Source organism: Equus asinus, chromosome 3, assembly GCF_041296235.1.
Source record: "Equus asinus isolate D_3611 breed Donkey chromosome 3, EquAss-T2T_v2, whole genome shotgun sequence".
Taxonomy (NCBI): Eukaryota; Metazoa; Chordata; class Mammalia; order Perissodactyla; family Equidae; genus Equus; species Equus asinus.
In genome coordinates, this window is record NC_091792.1 from 75,798,069 (window position 1) to 75,816,810 (window position 18,742).

An 18,742-nucleotide genomic window follows, 5' to 3' on the forward strand; every position below is an offset into this window, starting at 1 on the left:
AGGAGAGACTAGAATGTTGTTCAAGATCAGCTCACCCAGGATTCCATGCTCCTACAGACACTAGGCTATGCTGCCCCCCTCTGAAACACATTGCTCCCCACCTCGTCATAATGGTGACTGACTGACTCTCTACATTTTATCGATCCTATTGTTACTAAATGCTCTCTCCTCAGCTTCTTGGTACCCTGTAGCTTTTGCTTATGGCATCAGCCACCTCAAAGTCTGGTGCTGCCCTCTTCCTGTGTGTCTATTATCCTCTACCCCACCACCAACTGCTGACTGTCTCTGGCTGATGTACGGTTCCTGCTGACAGTAGTTCCTACGGACCCATGGCTCCTGATGAACAAAAGCTCCTACTGAAACCTGTCTCCTTTTGACCTGTGGCCTCTGCTGACTCATGGCTCGTGCTGACTCATGGTTTCTAGAGATCCACGGTTCTTTCTGACCCTTTGCTCCTGCTCATCCATGGGTCCTGCTGACTTACATCTCCTGCTGACACATGTCCTTTGCTGAAACATAGCTCCTGCTAAGCCATGCCTCTGGTCACCATGGCTTCTGGAGGGAAGAGGAAAAGGAGCCAGCCCTTCAGAAGATGCAGGGCTCCAGGAAGCTAGACCTCAGTTTGGGGTAGGCCTGGAATGTCAACAAAGATCTGCAGCACTGATTGTGGACGCTGTCTAGTAGGGCAGTATACTCCCCCACACACTTGCTGCGCCCTTCCCCCTAGTGAAGCAGCTCCATTGCCCATTGTCAACCCCACGGTATCTGAGAGGGACCGTGAAAATCTTCCCGTCCTCGGCTAGGGGAAATGTAGTCACTTTTTGCAGAAAATCCCTCACTCTACTTCTTCAAGCATGTTTTCTCTGTGGAGCTCCCAAAAAGCCAGTTTTTGCAGTGTGTGTGACTATTTTTGAGCACTCTAGAAAAGTTTATCTTCTGTTTTAAAAGAAAGAAGTTCCTGTAGGGGAAATAATACCTGAATATGAAATATTAAAAAAGAAAGATGGCAGGAAACACAGATTTATAGATTCTCAGGGATAGAAAATGCCCTTGAACTGTGAACTCCCCATCTTTTGTGTGAGTGTCTTGCACAGCATGCTGCCTGAGAACAATCCAGCCTCTCCTTGACTGCCTCCAGTGAGCACGAGCTTATTCATCCTGGAGTGAGACCATTCCGTTGTTGCCTAGTTGTCATTATGGCAGAGACTCCTCACACGGATCCCAGTATCTTTCTCCCTGTAATTAATTCAGCTGTAGGCACCGACAAGGGGGACAAAAGGTAAATTCTCATATCACAATTCTTCAAATATTTGAGTACAAACTATTAGATCACTCACTTATTCATTCTTTCATTTCCAGGAACAAATAATTATCCAGCCCCAATTGTCATTAGTGCTAAGATTGGAAATGCCACCCTAGCCCAATCTAACATAAAGTGAAATATTATTGTTCCCAAAGAAGGGATTTACCGGACATGAAGGACTATTTTTCCTCAAAATAATCTTGAGGATTGAGGGGAGAAAACGGCAGGCCTGAAAGCATTTTTTTCTCTACCTTTACCCAAGAGTATGAAAATGAAGTTCTCGCCAGCCTTCAATTTCATAGTCTTCTAAAAGAGGTTTTCATGACATTGTTCTTCTCCTCCTTGTCCTTATTTGAAATAATGGTGAGGTGCTCAGTGCCTTGCGGCTGTTCTTTGAACAAAGACAGCTCCTTGCTCACTGTTTATAATGAGCCTCAAAGGTCCTCTCTGTGTCTACGAGCTGCCTCCGGTCCTGGCTGATTCCTACCCTGGAGTCACATGTGTGGAAACACAGCCCGGCAAGTCTGCGGTCTGTACCAGAGAGATGGGGGTTGCGGCTAAGCCTCTGCTTGTGATTCCCAGCCACCTGGCAAATTCTACTCACAGAAGAAACCCTTTGTTGTTCCTACTCCTCTTGCTGCTGAATGTGTTGAATGCTAATGATCTGAGTATGCTTTGCAGTGAATAAGGTGACAAGTTAATAGAGTTTATTTTTATTTTAAAGGTGAATAAAAACCTGTGAGTAATATTTGCCAGAAAAACAAGTCCTTAATATATAAAGAACTCTGACAAATCAATAAGAAACCCCAAAGCCTCATTACTTAATAAAAATCAAACTAGAACTGTAATAGTTTAGTCCACAAAATTATCTAATTTAAAAATATTGTTGATTTGGGCTTAGGTATATCTGACCTAGTGACGGGACGCTAAATGAGTACAAATTTCTAAAAAACCCAATCTGCAATAATGTATAAAGAACTTTTAAAATATAATACACTTTGAAACAATAATTTTCCTTTTATGAATTTATCTTGGGGAAATAATCGGAGATTCATACTCTTATGTACAAGAATGTTATCAAAGCATTTATGATAAGAAAAATAGAAAGTATCTAAATTGTTTAATAATTCTTATATCCAATGATGAAAAAATATGCGCTCATTAAAATGGTGATTTTCTTAAAATTTTATAACATAAGAAAATGCCCCCAATCTTATGTGATAAGTAACAATTATATGAAATATTTCATTTAGCATGTCATTGTGTGGGAGAATGAGCATGGATCAAGATAGAGAAAAAGCATCAGATTAGTAGCAAAGGCTATTTTTGGGGTGGTGGATCATGAGTGATTTTTTGTCATTAACTTTATGATCACTCCAATTCCTGTACAAAAGGCATGTACAACTTGATAATTCAAAAACTGTGAAAGATTTTAAAAATCTGGAGGCAACAGGTCTGGAGGGAATATCACTGAACTTAGGCTCAGACAGCCCCGAGTCTGACTCCAAGCTCAGCTGCTCTCTTAGGGTGGACCTTGACAATCCTGCCTTATCCTCTGGGGACCACAGGCTCGAAATGGGGAAACGGGAACTACCTCCTGCAGCCATCCTGATAGTTAAATGAAATGATAGACTATGAGAGTTGTGTCGAGGCTGCCCGATAACTGTGAAATAATTGAAGAACTGAACTTGGGACATGAGGAGCCAGAATGATGAAACTCCTCTGGGCATGAAAGTGTTCACCCAGCCATGATAGTGTAGGAAATCTTGAGTTGGAATACTGAGTTGGAAACCACTTTTTGCTCTGGGATCTCATGCGAGTTACCTCATCTCTCTGAGACTCAGTTCCTTTATCTGTAAAACGGGGAACAGTAAAAGTACCTACTTCACAGTATCATGGGGTCAATAGATAATGCAGAAGTTAGCAAATACAGCTCGTGTGCCAAATCTGTTTTTATAAATAAAGTTTTATTGGAACACAGGCACGTACATCTGTTTACTTATTATCTGTGGCTGCTTTTGTGTCTCGAGGGCAGACTTGAGTCATTACAACTGAGACGATGTAGCCTACAAAACCTAAAATATTTACTCTCTGGCCCTTTATGGCAGAAGTTTGCTGAGCCCTGAGAATGTATAGAAACAACCTAGAAGAGTGTCTGTCACTCAAAAGATGATACTGCTATTATTATTAATATCATTATTGCCTGACTCCTCTGCTTAGAAGTAATTCTGAAAAATTACATAGTCCAACCCTGTTTTCATCAGTATTAAACCTAATGAATCCCAGGAGGCAGAGTCATTCTTGCTGACTCACTCTTTAAAAACTGCCAGAGCAACAGTTCCTGAGGAATCCTTCTGCAATTCAGCCCAACACGGATCTATCGTCACCTTTAGGAAAACATTTTCTCTCCCAGCCTCGCTTTCACTGCTGTTTCTATGCATGTTCTGCTCCCAACCAAGAAAAACAAGATCTTGTTGTGAACTTTCTGTGCAGCCACGTCTCTTACCATAAGAATAGTGTGTGGTCACATCGCAGTTTCCCCTCCAAAGGCCATATGTCCCCAGTCCTTTGCTATTACTTGGGCAGGCTCTGGTCATAGGCATCTTGGGACACCAGGAATTCAGCCAGTGTAGACAGGGAGAGAGGCAGGGGTCAAGGAAACTGACCTCACTCTAGAGCTTGCTCAGTCCCAAATGTACAGTGTCTCAACGGGGGCGGCAGTTTCAAGCTCCGCTGAGGAAATAGCGTGACCTGAGGAGCCCAATCCAATGGAGAGGGTGAGATCAGGGGAGCCCAGGCAGCAGGCAGTACCCAAAGTCAGCACAGGCAGATGGCAATGGCATTGGCTGTGGATCTGTCCATTCAGATCTCAAATGCCTGCTAGGGAAACTGAGGCAGAATATGCCGTATGTGGATTGGGCTGATGTGGTGAAAGTAGCAGCAGTCTGTCTTATGAGCTTGTGAACGCCCAGGCTCAGGGTGGGTTATCCAGACACCAAGTCTCAGCCCAGCTCGTTGGCTCAGGATGGGCGCAGAGGTGAGCCCACAGCTGGGAGGTGTCGGGCTGCCGGAGGAAGCAAGCTGTGGAGGCTCCATCCCACACACACTAGCCTTTTCCCTTGGTCTCTCTCACCTGCAAAACATCAGTCACCCATGGATCTTGGTTGAACTTTCTCCACATAATTATGGAGCTCATGATGGGATGTTGATCCTGGTGAAATCCACGCAGAATTCCACTCTCTCCTGAAATGCCTGGTAATTCATCAAGCGTTTGGGTCTAGAGTGGGGCCTGAAAGTTTGTATTTCTAACAAGTTCCCCACTGATGTTAGTGCTGCTGCTCCAGGGATCTTGCTTGGGGAAACTCTGGGTATAGGAACAACTCGTGTGTAAAACAGAGGTATGGACCTTAAAGCGTGACCTCCATCTCCATTTCATCCAGATCAGAACCACCACGTGAGAACGGATGCCCAGTATTGCTAGATCTTCCAGTTTTTCAAGAGAAGTCAGAAATCCCAATTTTAAAGTGTAAATTAATTCCAAATTTTAAAAAATACTGTGTAAGCCAGGTGGTATACATCTGCCAGCTGACTTTGGCCCAGGGGCTGCACGTCTGCACCCTACGTGTTAATGCTTTTCGATCCTTGCTGTGCAACTAGATTTCCTAGAGCCCTTTTTAAAACACGGATGCTGATGTAACAGGTCTGAGACAGCTCAAGATTTTTAATTTCTAATGAGGTCCTGGGTGATGCCCAGGCTCCTGATCCACGGACTGCACACTGAGTAGCAAAGCTCTGGAACAGAGCTGCTCAGTGTGTGGTCCATGGACAGGCAGCAGCAGCATCACCTGGGGCTCGTTAACAATGCCTCCTCTCAGGCCCAGCCCTAGAAACACTGACTCCACATTCTGGGGCTGGGGCTTCAGAAGCTGTGTTGTAATGCATCCCATGGAGGATTCTTATGCACAAGCGACTGGGAAAGGCGCTGCCTGGGTCAACGGGGCTCCACCTTGGTGGGCACTGGAATCACTTGAGGAGCCGTCCAGACACTGAGGCCTGGAGTCTCTTTTCTTTGGCCTAAATGGGGCTGAGCTCCGGAATTTTTCAGTCTTCTCGGCCGGTTCTAATATGCAGTGAAGGTTGAAGCCCGTTGCCCTAGAAGTTCACATCAGGTTCTTCTGTGTATTTTGTCTAAACTGGAGAAATAGGAATGAGCTTTTTGAAAACAAAGAGGTGCTTGCAGCTAATGCCTGGGAGTGGGGGTTGCATATGACTGAAGCCACCTTGCCTGCACAGCAGCCCACGTGCCCAGGAGGAAGTGCCGAGAGGCGATGGGGGCAGGAGCCCTAACTCTTTCCCGGGTCCCAGGAAGCCACGGCCATTGGTTTCCTCGGCTCTTCACAATTCTTCCCACAGACAAGACCCTGTCGGGAAATGAAGCCAACACCACACTTGGCCACTTTGAGGATGATAACCGGCCAATGCCTGCAGCGGCCAATGGCCAAAGTAACCCATCCACAAAAAGCCCATCTGGCCAGGCAAAGAGGCCTGGCTTTAGTGCTCTGCCTGGATGCACACTTATAAAGCAGGCCAGTCTGTTTTCTGGTTTTATAAATTAATTGACGACCAGTTAAATGTCGAAAATAGCAATAGGAATCACAGCAGATGATGACCATCTGACTTCCCCTCCTGTGAGTGATGTTTGAACTCTCTTGTCTGGACTGTGGTCTCTAAAGACCAGTTGAGCAAGAAAACGGGACTAGTCCAGGGCTTCAGAACACAGAGAAAAGAACTGATATCAGAGTCCCAGAGGATGGTGGACTTGTTTCCAGTGGCAGAGTGCAGAGCGAAGGAACAGAGCAATAGAATCGTCAGGTCCTCCAAGCATACAAGGAGAAGGAAGGGGAACTAAAGGAGATAATCCGCAACATGGAGAAAGCCAAACAAAGCTGGTGTGTCCTGGAGGCAGAATTTGGAGAGCATCCCAGAGGACCATAGGTTGCAGATGTTTATGGGATGCTTGCGGCTGAGGAGGTGGACTGGAAAGGAGATACCAAGGGCAATAAGCCTGTCTGGACATCTCCCATTACTTCCTTCCACACTGGCCAGTTGGTCAACAAATATTCATTGAGCCCTGGCTATGGGCCAGCAATGGGTCGAGTTGGACTGAGATGCTCCAGTTTCATCGATGATTAGTTTTAACGTGAGCAAGCGTGTTCTGAAGGTTAATTCAGACATTTTGCAAATATTTGTTGAGTACTTTTGTATTCTGAGTACTGTGTGTAACACTAGGGATACCACATCAGAGGAAGCATCCTGGACAGCTGCTTCCCTCTTGGAGATTACAGGCTAGCGATGGAGGCAGATCATAAACAGGCAAGAGGACGACACCGATAAAGATACTTCACTGCTGTGGAGACAAGCGATAGGTACTAACAAGAAAACTTTTCTTAAAGAAAACTTTTCCTTTAGGTGTGTGGAGACATTTCCCAGAAGAAGTGACATCTGAGTTGCTATCTGAAGAGCGAAGAGGAGTTAGGTTAGCCAAAGCCGTTCTGAGCCCCTGGCAGAGGGCACAGAGTGTGCAAAGGCCTGGAGGCAGGAAGGGTCCTGACATTTTCAAGAAATGGAAAAGAGGCTGGTACGGCTGGAACCTAGTGAACAAGGAGAAGGAACCAGCTCTTGCCAAGCCTAGTGTGTGATGCAAGGGACTTCGGTTTTGATCCGAGAGGAAGGAGATGTCATTTAAAGCTTTAAGGAATCAGGACAGCCTGATGAGTGAGGCTGGACACATTCTTCAGATTGTCAGTCTGCGATGATGCCCCAGTCACCCCTGATAAATGGAGTTTTGCCTGAACTCTAATTCCCACCAGATCAGGAGTTCTCAAGATGTCCAGGTGATGGAAGCTGTCATTTCCCAGCAGCGGCCCTAGCTGGCAACTAAATTCAGATTTCTTAGATATGATCCCAAATGTTTGTAGGGCCAGTGTACCTTCTGATCTTACTGCCCAAGAGATACAGCTCAGGTGACACTGCTGGGCTCACCTGAGCTCTTGGTTTGACTGCGGCATAGTCAGCTACTGTGTGCAGACGGCATCGGAGGCTCCAGAGCAAATGCACGGTGGTGTGCTCTCTGTATTTGTACGTTACAGTGGTTGAAGTGACCCGGGATCTCCATAGTGTGCTCTCTTTAGTGGTCATATAGGATCCATCTTCTCACTACGATCTCACTATATACTGTCATGTGTCGCTTAATGACAGGCACACATTCTGAGAAAAGTGTCTTTAGGTTATTTCGTAGTTATGTGAACATCATAGAGTGCACTTACACAAATCTAGATGGTATAGCCTACTACACACCTAGGCTATATGGTACTAATCTTAGGGGAACACCGCAGTATATGCGGTCCATCGCTTTTCTGCATTTTGGGGGAAGGCTCTCATATTGACCTCAAGTGTGTGTTTTGGAGGCTAGAGGACAACACACACAGAGACGTGGGACGTACACGTCCATAAACAGCATATCTCTAGAGACCAGTTCCCAGCATAGGGACTGTAGCTAAGCATCTCTGATAATGAGTAGGCTTCTTGAGATCCCAAACACGTAAATGGATTTTCTTTGACCCTGGGGTTCTTGTCCATGGGCTTGAGGATGTCTAGGAAGTCCATGAAATGATATGTCAATTTCTGAGTGTAGATGATTGTTTCTGGGGAGAGGGTTGTCAGAGCTCCATCTAAATCAGAGGGAAACAAGGTTTCTATTCCTAAAGACGGCTCTAAGATTCAAAGACTCCAAAGAAGTCCACTGCCGTGTGACCTGCTGACCACCTCTTTAGAAGTTATCTGAACGTATTGCCACATATGCACCATTTAAACTCCTCTCACCATTTCTCAACTTTCTCTTCCAATTCCTTCCTCATCTGAGTCCACTGCACTATTTTCTCCATAGAGTTGGATGACTAGAAATTCAGTATTCTGCCTTTAAGATCATCTGCCAATCTTATGACTGACACAGGATGAAGTTCAAATATCAGACATACTAAAAGCGATGTGACCCAAAAGAGAGGAAAAATGCCTTTGATTTGCATAGGGAACCATTCAGATGAGACATTTGCATTTCAGCACGACTTACACATTCCTCATCACTTTTCTGGAATACCCAATAGGGGGGCAATCACATGTCCTTTATACAATATTGCTACAAACAAATATATGCTACACATTTGTTTGGAGAGTCTAACCAATTAAAGAAGGAATGAAAAAGAAGGCACTGAAATAAATAATAGGAAAAGAAGAAATAAAAGCGTAGCACAGATAATATACACAGAAATTCAAAGAAGTAACAAAATTATCAATATGAGTTAAATACGTTGTAAAGTAAATATATACAAACGTTAATATCACCCATGTTCACCAGCTAACCTAATTAGGCACTATTCTCAACAATAAGAACAAAACTTACGGATCACATAAAAGCTTTGTGTCTATAAAGAGATGCGTCATGTTGTAAAGATGTCCATTCTCCCCAAGGCTTAGTTCACAGATTTACTAAACCATAAATGCCTGAGTTTTAGTTATTTTTGTATCCTCAGGACCTAGCCCCTAGCACAAACCCAATAAATATTTGGATGAATGAGCTCCAAACCAACCAAAATTATGAATGAATTTTTCTAAGAACTAGAAAAGAAGTGATACCTAAATTCATTTTGATGTGAAAATAGGCGAGAATAACTGAAAAAGAAAAGCCGAAGGACAGCAGCTCTCCCAGATTTAAACCACTTTACAGATCCACACATACTCACACAGGGTGGTCTTGAAACTCACACACACACACACACACACACACACAATGTCATGTCATTGGAAGAGGAAGCCAGAAAAAAGGTAGATATAGGAACTATAAGTTTAAAAACAGAAGCATTTTAAAACAATGGAAGAATGAAGAACCACTGTTACCTTTTCAGTAAATAACATCCAGCCATAACCCGAATCTCCTCGACTCGTCTCTTTCTTTCTTCTTTGTCCCCAACACTATGTATGGTGTTAAATACTTTTTCCAATGAGTCTCCAATGCCATTGTCTTCGCTCTGGCTGTCGTCCTCTCTCTTACCCTGTTGCACTAGCTTCCTCACTGGTCTCCTTTCACCTTCTCCTCTTTCCCTTCCTCGACAGTCCTCACTCCACCTTCCCCCAGACTTGTCTTCCTAAAGCACCAGTTTTCTCAGGTTTCTGCATAGAAGGGCTCCCCAAATTCTACTGCAGTGGTCCTCCAGCTGTGATCCCCCCAAACTGGCACAGAGCTTTCTAATGATGGTCTTGCCCATATGAGAACAAAGCCAATCAATGCTACCTGTCTCCAACAGTTGGTCTTCACAGTCAGTGGTGGTCATATATTTGTGTCCTGCCATCTTGTGGTGGTTTGGGGAGTATTATGAATCCTAGCATGTCCAAAAATGCAAAAGCAGTCAGAGTTTTGAAAAGATTGTAAGAGGAGATGAACAAGTATAATGAAAATTAAAGAACTTACAAGTAACGGTGTGGGAAATGATGCCTCAAGAGATTTTCAACGTCCTACAACAAAACTGTCCATTTTGGGGAAAGATGGCCATGAGTTTACGCTAAGCAAAACAAGTTGAGTGTGCTGCTTTTAAAGTTTTTTAAAGCTTTGAAGAACCAACCTACTCCTTCTATTGGATGGAAATGCATCCACGGGCTTCTGAGTTAAACACCACAGTCATTCTGGACTTGAGAACATGTGGATCTATACACAGCCATTCACTACCTAACTTAAAAATAAAAGCTGCGTAGAGTTTTTCTGCTGCTAAGAATCAGATATTGTCTTTTTCCAATCCATAGACAAAAAATGCTAAGTTAAAGGATAAAACTGCTAGTGTGTTAGGTCTCCCCTAAGAATTTTTCTTCCCTCTTGGAATTCTCTATCGCCCCGCATCTCTACCTGCCTGTTAGCAAGATTGCCCAAGTGTCACATGTCAGAGAAGCCTTCCCTGAGCCCCAAGCATATCTCAGAGACCCCGTGCCTGTGCCCGGCTCCCTCTATGCTAGCCCTCACCAGATCTAGCAGAGCAGAACACTTTGATGAATTTCCTCAAGGAACAGCTGGGCAGGGGTTCAAGTGGCCACTCCAGCCAGTGCATCTGCGAGTATCCAATGACCACGTGAAATCCAAGCTGGCTGATTTACAAATGTTCACACTGACAGTTGACAGGTACCTGGTAGGTGCTTAGAAGAATTTCTGTGCAGTTCTGAACATTTATTTGCCTGACAGGTGACCCAGGAGGTGTGGTGACATTCAGTGCACTAGTGGGCACTGGGGCACACAATGCACTAGGGCAAGTGTCGGCAACTCTTTCTGTAAAGGGCCAGACAGTACATAGCATAGGCTCTGGGGGTCACACGGTCCCCGTGACAACTACTCAATTGTGTGGCTTAGTGCTGCATGGGGCACCAATAAACCTTTTTCATAGAACAGGCAACAGGCCAAAGGTGGCCGACATATAGACTAGAGAATACAGGGAAAGGAGGCCTATTTCAGGATGAAGTTCAGGAGTTCAATGATAGCAGGACATTTAAGGGAGACGTCCAAGGCAGAGATCAATGTATGGATGAAGAAGTGCCAAGGCTGGAGGCAGAAAACTGGGAGCCATCAGCCACGAGGTGCTGTTATGGGGCTGACATCACCTAGGGGTGTGGTCTGACAAGAGAGGAGACCAAGGACACTTCCCTGTCCCAATACAAGGGTGGATACGCAATATCACTTCCCATCACGAGGGCCCTGGAAAGGCAGGGACGTTATAGTCTAAACTCCCTCAACTCAAACTTTTACAAAGAGGCTCCTTTTTAACTTGGGGCTTTCATTCCCTTTTCCAAGATAAGTAACTTGAAAGTTTCAGATTCACAGGTGAAAAAGAAAACTTCCCACTGGCTAGAAAATAAGGCAATTCTAAAGCAAAGTGTCTATCGACTTTTTCATGTTTTCTTTTTACTGTGAAGTCTTTTACACTCAAAAACTTCCAACCTATATGCAAAGTACAATGAATCACGATAAAATACACGTCCCGTCCCCATCTCAAGAAGCAGCTCATTACCTAAACACGACCGTCCAGCCTTTCACCTCGGGAGAATTAGTCTCCAGAGCAGAGGTCAAAGCAGGCAGCCCAAGGCCAGAGAAAGCTTGCAGATATGTTTTCTTTGGCCTCCACAGGGGACTTTTCTTTTTAGTTGACAACATTTAAATGTCAAGAAACTTTACGTGGAAATCAGCATTCTGGGGGATCGGTGAACATGGGAAGATGTGGCTACACTGTGTGAACATTCCCCATGGCAACAAGTGGCTAGAGCTGGGAGCAGCCAGCTCCTGTAGATGGACACGGACCCACTTGCTCATCACAGTCCTCACACTCACTACTGTCTTCTAACCAACCGCCCACTTCGCTTCTTAATTTTACCTGCCCTGGCACTGGAGTCTGTGACCCCTGCTTACAGAATGCAATTGTGGCTTCCAACTTCCTGGAGTATGGGAAACAGCACTAAAAGTCTAAAAAGTTCACAGGCTCTGTCTATTGGAACATTACTGAAAGTAAGACGGGTCCATATCCCTTATCCAGCATTTTGAAATCTAAAGGACAAGTTCTTTTTATACCTCACTAGGCAGCGAAACTGGACCTGAAGTGACATGAAGCTATTTATCATCTCTATGTATTCCATTCAGTGTGAGATACATTCATATATTTTGCTACAGAAATGCTAACATGTTTGGCTAAGGGCTGCTGCCCCAGACCCAGCTGGAGACATTATATAAAAACGACATGTACACATTATTACTTTTCCAAAATCTGAAAAATTCTGAATTCTGAAACTCATCTGACCCCAACGACTTTAGATAAGGGACCGTGGGCCCGTTGTACTTTTAATATCTATGTTGGAGAAAATACACACACGCAAACACACAGGCAGACACAAGTGCAATAACATTTTTAAATGAATTTTCAGTGGGTTAATTACTGTGGCATCTACCAATATGTGAGAAACATAAATAGAATGATGTATTCAAATCATCTGCAGTCTGACAGGAATGCGAGGTGCACATACTGATCCTAGGACCCTGTGCCCGAATGTCCAGTCCCTGAAGGGTCTGCCATGCCCACAGTGGGAACGGCAGCCACAAAGGGAATTCCAGGTTAGAGACACATGCTGCCTTCACATATAAGAATGATGCTGTATGACCACATCCTTTTAGGATTCATTTATTTCTCAGTAAAAGTGGGTTTTCCCTTGCCTATACATACCCTGTTTGATATTCTAGGACTTCACAATATGTCAAGTACATAAAAGGCCCGGGAAGATCGGATCAGAAGGAGCTGCAAAGATCCCAGATTTCTTTCCACTCCAGAACACGCTGCTAATCCATATTAAGCGTCAGCTGAATGAAATCCAGCTGCAAGTGCTCAAACGGTCCAGGGGGAGGAGATGTGAGGCCTCTAGGGATAGAGTTTTGCTTAATGCACTATGGTGGGGAAAGGAATGCAAAAACCCAAAAGTGGGGTTTGCCAGGGAGCCAGAACCAAACAGCTGTTTGGGGTTTCCCATAGCCCTGACTGTTTGTTTATGTACAGCCACTATTTACACACTTTAATTCCTGTGATTCAGGACCAGACAGTTGCCGTGTTACAAGAACACATCAGGATAATGAAAGTCAGGCAATGAGGGGCTATTCTTTGCAGAGACAGAGTGGACTTCATCCACACATGCCAGTCTCTACAGATTCTGATGTTGCTGCCTTTGCATGAAAGTCAGCTAGGGCATTTTCCTGATGCTCAGATTCAGTCCTCGCAGGGTGGCCTCAATTTTGATGACAGAGACCCAGTTAAGTCTGATGAGTTTCCTTTCTATGAACCATTGTCAGAGTAACTCTAACTGAGAAAGGACTTAAAAAGGGTTCATTATACAGCAGTTGAGAAAGGAATTTGGTCATTTCTGTGACATACAACATTTTAAGATAATAATTAGAGTTATGACTGATAACATTATATCAGGACATATCAGATTTGTAGGAATTTCACATAATTTCTAGAATATTTATATACCTATGAAAATACAACATGAAGTCTAAATGTTATTTCTTATTTGAAAATGCCTCCCATAATTTAACTTGTTGAATAAGCCTAATTAGTATCATATCCCTCTTTTTATAAGGAGAGAGAACGAGTCCTTAAGATGTTGCAGGGATCCTCCGAAAAATCCCAAAGTTAACTAGAGGTCGAAAAAGACTTCATTTAGAATTTGATTTTCAGAAGTTCATCAAAAAATCTCAAACCAGTTTTAAAACCCTTGGTCAAATAGGATCATAGGTCACTGTGAGCTAATACTCAGTTATGCCTTCGACCATGTGACAAAGACTTTCAGACAAATAGAGAAAGTTAAATGGCCGTAAGAAAACCTTTAGCTCTCGCAATCAAAGACCTGATAAAAGCAACATGGGAAATGATTTTGAAAACATAAAATCCCTTTTTTGCCTTTTAGGCAGACTATCAAATGTAAAGAGAAGCCTTTCATAATCTCTTCATCAAGAGCAGACTAGAAGCCCAAGAAAACCTCATCCTTATAACAGTGAGGAAGCCAAGTTTCTAATTTTGTACCAGCTTACTTTTGGTCTTAGAAACGCTGGCTTAATTAAATTCCTTCAATCTTTGCCAGCTTGACTAGGCGGAAAACCTCTTTTCTCGGGGTTCCTTTTCCACAAACCTTCAGTGACTTTCTTACTCATATTCAGAGTTTGTTCTTTCCTCTTTCCCATAACCACTTTGACTTTAGGACCAATTTACTTTCTTAAAGCATCTCCATTCCTTATACCTTCTTTTACTGAAAACATACATTTCCTTATAGCATACATTTTTCAGTGTGGCACAAGACATGTTTACTAATAGACCCAAACATCTTTTAGGTTTTTTGTTTTTAATCAGAAACTGAAAGTAGATAAACCTATGTTTAGTAATTAATGTTTTACTATTTTATCTCATCTGGAAATGGTCAAGATACTCAATAAATTTCTAGCATTTAGCTTAATTTAGTAAAACTCTGAGGTTTCAAGTTACCAAGAGGTTTTGAAGTTATTTTTAAGGACTTATACCATAACACATGACTATTATTAAAAAGTTCAGCTAAAAACTTTTATCTTACTTACATCATTTACTTTACTTGTTCCTAATAATTTTGTTTACATTACCTACAAAAACTTCATGAGACATTAGACAAAGGCAGCCGTCACTTTTCTGCTGACAAATTTTGTAGCAGAGATAATGTAAACTTGCTTGATTTTTAGTAAAGCTAGGTAGAACAAGTTTTCCATTTTATGCTGGGAACTCTCAGGACATGACTATTTTAATTAACCCAACAAACTTAGACAAGCTTTTATTTACCAAAGATTATTTTATATCACATTAACTTGACAAACATTTAGATTAGTTTCTATTGTCGACAAAAAATAATCCATAACCAATCTATAAATGAAAATTTGGGTGAGTTATTCTGAGCTTAAATCTGAGGATTATAACCCGGCAGAGTCTTTCCACAAAGGAAGAGAGCACTCCAAAGAAGTGGGGGTACACAGGGCATTTATATACCCTCAAAGAGGGTGTTTCACATATGATTGAAATGTCCCTCCCACAATAGTCACAAGATTGCCCTGTCGGCACAGCACTTGATGGACACAGTAGGTAGTGGGTCTGCTATCTTGCTGGGCATAGCAGGAGGGAAGTCTATCGTCTCAAGCTGGGCGGTCACAGGTGAGCACAGCAATCAGTTTCTAGCCTAAGGAAAGATACTTAATCCTTAAGGAGACGCCAACATGGGGACAGGGAGGGAAGTTGCACCTTTATCTCAAGGGCCTTTGCTTTTGCCATAGTGAATCTCTAAAGCAGATATACAATGCATGCTCAACGGCCTAGGTCAGGCCCTTTTGGAAAGACAAGGTCAGGCCGAATTAGGTTTACACCAAATGGCTTCCTCTTATATTCCAATATGTCCTATTACTTGCCATTTTTATTTGTCACTAGCCTCACCAACATTTTCTCCTGCTAATATAAATTTAGAAGAGCAAAAAACTCACCATTCTTGCTTCCATTGGAGTCTGTAGGCAGAGATCCGGGAGACTGATGTGGTAAGAACTCTTACCTCTTGCCGGTTCTTGTCAGGGGTCCGGGATCTCTCAGCCGCAGCAGTCCAGGAGCAAGCAGTGTCCAGCCAGTGAAATTTTATACTGCCGACTACGCCAAAACTGTAGGGGAGGAAGACATTTCCTCTTCCCAAATGTGGGTTCGTCTGGCCAGAGAACGAATTAAATTCACATGAGACAGAAAAGCAAGAGAAAATTAAACAAAGCTTTATGAGGAACCATGGCCCAGGGCCTTTCTTCCCGAAGGAAGAAAGGGCACCGAAGAAGTGGGGTGCACATAGTGGTTATATACCCCCAAACAGGGTGTTTCACATATGATTGAAATGTCCCTCCCACAATAGTCACAGATTGCCCTGTCGGCACTTGATGGACACAGCAGGTAGTGGGTCTGCTATCTCGGTGGGCGTAGCCGGAGGCAAGTCTAGTGTCTGGAGCTGGGTGGTCACAGGTGAGTGCAGCAATCAGTTCCTAGCCTAAGGAAAGATGCTTAATCCTTAAAGAAATGTCAACATTGCGAGGGGGAGGGAAGTCAGTTACAGGAGGTTACCAGACTAGCACAATAAAATGCAGATTTAAGTCCTTGCCTTTGGTATTGATTAAGAGTTTCTAGAGAGTAAGGGCATCTCCTTTCTTCTTCCTGGTACAGAGAGGGAGGCACATTTTACAGATGGAGATTTACCTTACAAATGTAAACGTGTCCTAACAAAGGGCAAGTTCCATTCCTCAGAGCCTTCTTCCCTGTCCCAGTTTATCAAAAGCAATCAGCTTCAAATAATCCTGATGCCAAAGAGACGTATCTTGGGGTGGCCAATTTCAGGTCCCTACACAACCAAACTTTCAATAAAACTATTGTGGAATTTTGAAGCCTTTGCTTTTAACTGCATGCACTTTTAAATGATAGTATCAAATCAGGATGTTCCTTCTACTGCCAGTTGTAATTGCAAATCATCCTTAGTAATCTTGGTTCACTGGGATTAAAATTTACAAGAGAAGGGACCATATGTTTTCAACAGAAAACCAGCTGGAGATCCTGAGGGAGGAACTTCTCAAGGAACTTCAGGGAATAAAAGTCACATGTTAAAGAAAAGGGGGCAAACAAACAGTAAGAATGACGATAGGGAAACCCATCAATTATGTCAGAGTGCTCACCAAGCAGAGGGGAGAAAACTCTGCAAGGGAAGTCCTTCCTGGGGCAATGACCTTGAGCCAAAAAAGCCACACTGGCACTGAGACAATTGTCTCATAGGCAGTCAACCATCCCCAAAAAGACACTGAACTCAACCAAGTGGAAGGAGGTCAGAACCTGGGAGGGCTCCCAATTGCAGGAGCCACAGGTCCCTGGAAACCGTCAGCACAAGGGGCTCGTGTAGGTACCATATCCGGTTCCTGAGGATGCCGGTCCACAAAGGGGAGATTGCTTCAGGTCCTACTCCTGGCACGTGTATGTTAACATCAAAGCAAAGAGCCAAACTGAGAGGCAGAAAGGCATTCATTTTGGGTTCAAAGAATTACAATTAGGGGTACACAGATTTGAGCAGCAACTGGAAATAGCATCCCACTGGGACTAAGAAACCAGGGCTTTTAAAGGCAAAAGAGGGAGATTTTCATTACAAAGAACGTTAATTGGAGTCGGTGACAGAAATTTAATTTTGACTAAACATAATTAATTGCTAAGGCTGACTACAAAGAGGCAAAAGTCTGTCACTGTGACAAGTTGCAGGTTTATTGCAGGATTCTCAGAATATTTGAGTCTTGACTAAGTTCAAAAGATCATATTCTGCCCAATGAGGACGTGCATAAGACCCATTTCCATAATGGGTTTCTGGCTCCATTTTAAAGCCCTTAGACATAAGTGACCTGTTTGGTTTCCTATTTCACACCGGAAATGTTCAGTGTCTTCACTAGGGTTGTGCTTATCCGCAGGTATAGATATTTGTCAAAGCGTACTGAGATGCAATCTTAAGGCGGATGTGCATCACTATGTACAATTTAATGAAAATTGAAAAAAAAAAACTGTGGCATGAAGATAAGCAGCTGAAGGAAAATGTGGACGGTATGGAACACATAGCAAAAATCTCAGAGGCAATGGGTACTTTCTATTAGCACACCTGCTCACACATGTACAGGTGGAGGTAGGTTGGAGATGACAGCCTTTAGAGCAGCTATCATGGCAGCTGACAGTGAAGTGGCAGGAGTGGCACCTGGCACTGGGAAAGTCACTGAAGCAGAGGGAGAAGAGCCCAACCACGGTGGTTGGAAGAAGTCTTCTGGAAGAACAGAGGCACCTGGAGGGATGGGTGACTGTAGATGAGGCATTAGTAAGGTCCCAGGTAAGGCCTCAGAGTTTACAGCCACACCCTCCCTGTTGGAGGGCCCTCCCACAAGCTGGCATTGGCTGAGAATGCCTCATAGTGCTTTGACTCGTAGCCACATTCAGTCACCAGTGACCTGACACCTGGTGGGACTGTCCGACTGGGCTGGACACTCTTTGAGAAGTGCACCAGGTCAGTGCTGTGAACCACAGCGATGGCCTTCTGGTTTGGTGGCCTCGGTTCCAGCTTAGGCCAGTCCCTTGGGCAAGTGGGCAGCAGTGTGGCTTCCCTCACCAGACACATCACTAACTTCACCAAAGATGTGCTGAGAAAGGGGACGCAAAAGGTGGAAGAATTCCCTGACTCGGGGAGAAAGGAGATGGAAGCCATTCAGGCAACTGTACCACCCGAGAAGGAGAGACTGGAAACTCCAGCTTTGAGAGACACCAAAACTTTATAGGAAACCCTAGAGGAAGAAGACACAAGGCTTCCCTCCCTGGAAGAAGAAAACAGTCACCAGAAAGAAGAACTGGAGCGACTGAGAGAACAGGCTCCAGCCTCACCTGTGGTTGATCCTAAACTGCTAGATGCTGTTACACCACTACCATCTGAGGTCTCTGAGTCGAATGTGATAAAAGGTCATATGGAGTAGCAAACAAAACATGGTCAAAAGATAACCGAAGAGCAAAAGCAGAGGAAGACACAACGACTTCCGTCTTTCCTAGAGCAGAAACAGGAAAAGGATGATCTGACATACCAGCACAAGCAAATGCATAGGAAACACACACAAGTCTATTGAGCCAAACATGAGGAAATGGACAGCTTGCAAAACACCACACAACAAATCAAAACACAATTGCCTGAAAAACCCCAGGACATTCAAACAGAACATTCTGAGATTTTTTTTTAAAAACAAAAGTTCAGGGTCTTGCATAACAA

The 18,742-nt window shown here is 43.7% G+C and overlaps 2 protein-coding genes across 2 annotated transcripts in view; one reads left to right on the top strand and one right to left on the bottom strand.

The window, feature by feature from the left end:
- The window catches only part of LOC123276113 (uncharacterized), a 153,296-nt gene that overhangs the window by 132,359 nt on the left and 2,195 nt on the right, over window positions 1-18,742 (bottom strand). Inside the window, exon 3 of the mRNA XM_070506539.1 lies at window positions 15,426-15,593. Coding sequence (XP_070362640.1) covers window positions 15,426-15,593 — 168 coding nt within the window. The remainder of the gene's footprint in view (window positions 1-15,425; window positions 15,594-18,742) is intronic.
- LOC123276646 (ATP-binding cassette sub-family D member 2-like) overlaps window positions 1-18,742 on the top strand; it is a 182,108-nt gene that overhangs the window by 57,711 nt on the left and 105,655 nt on the right.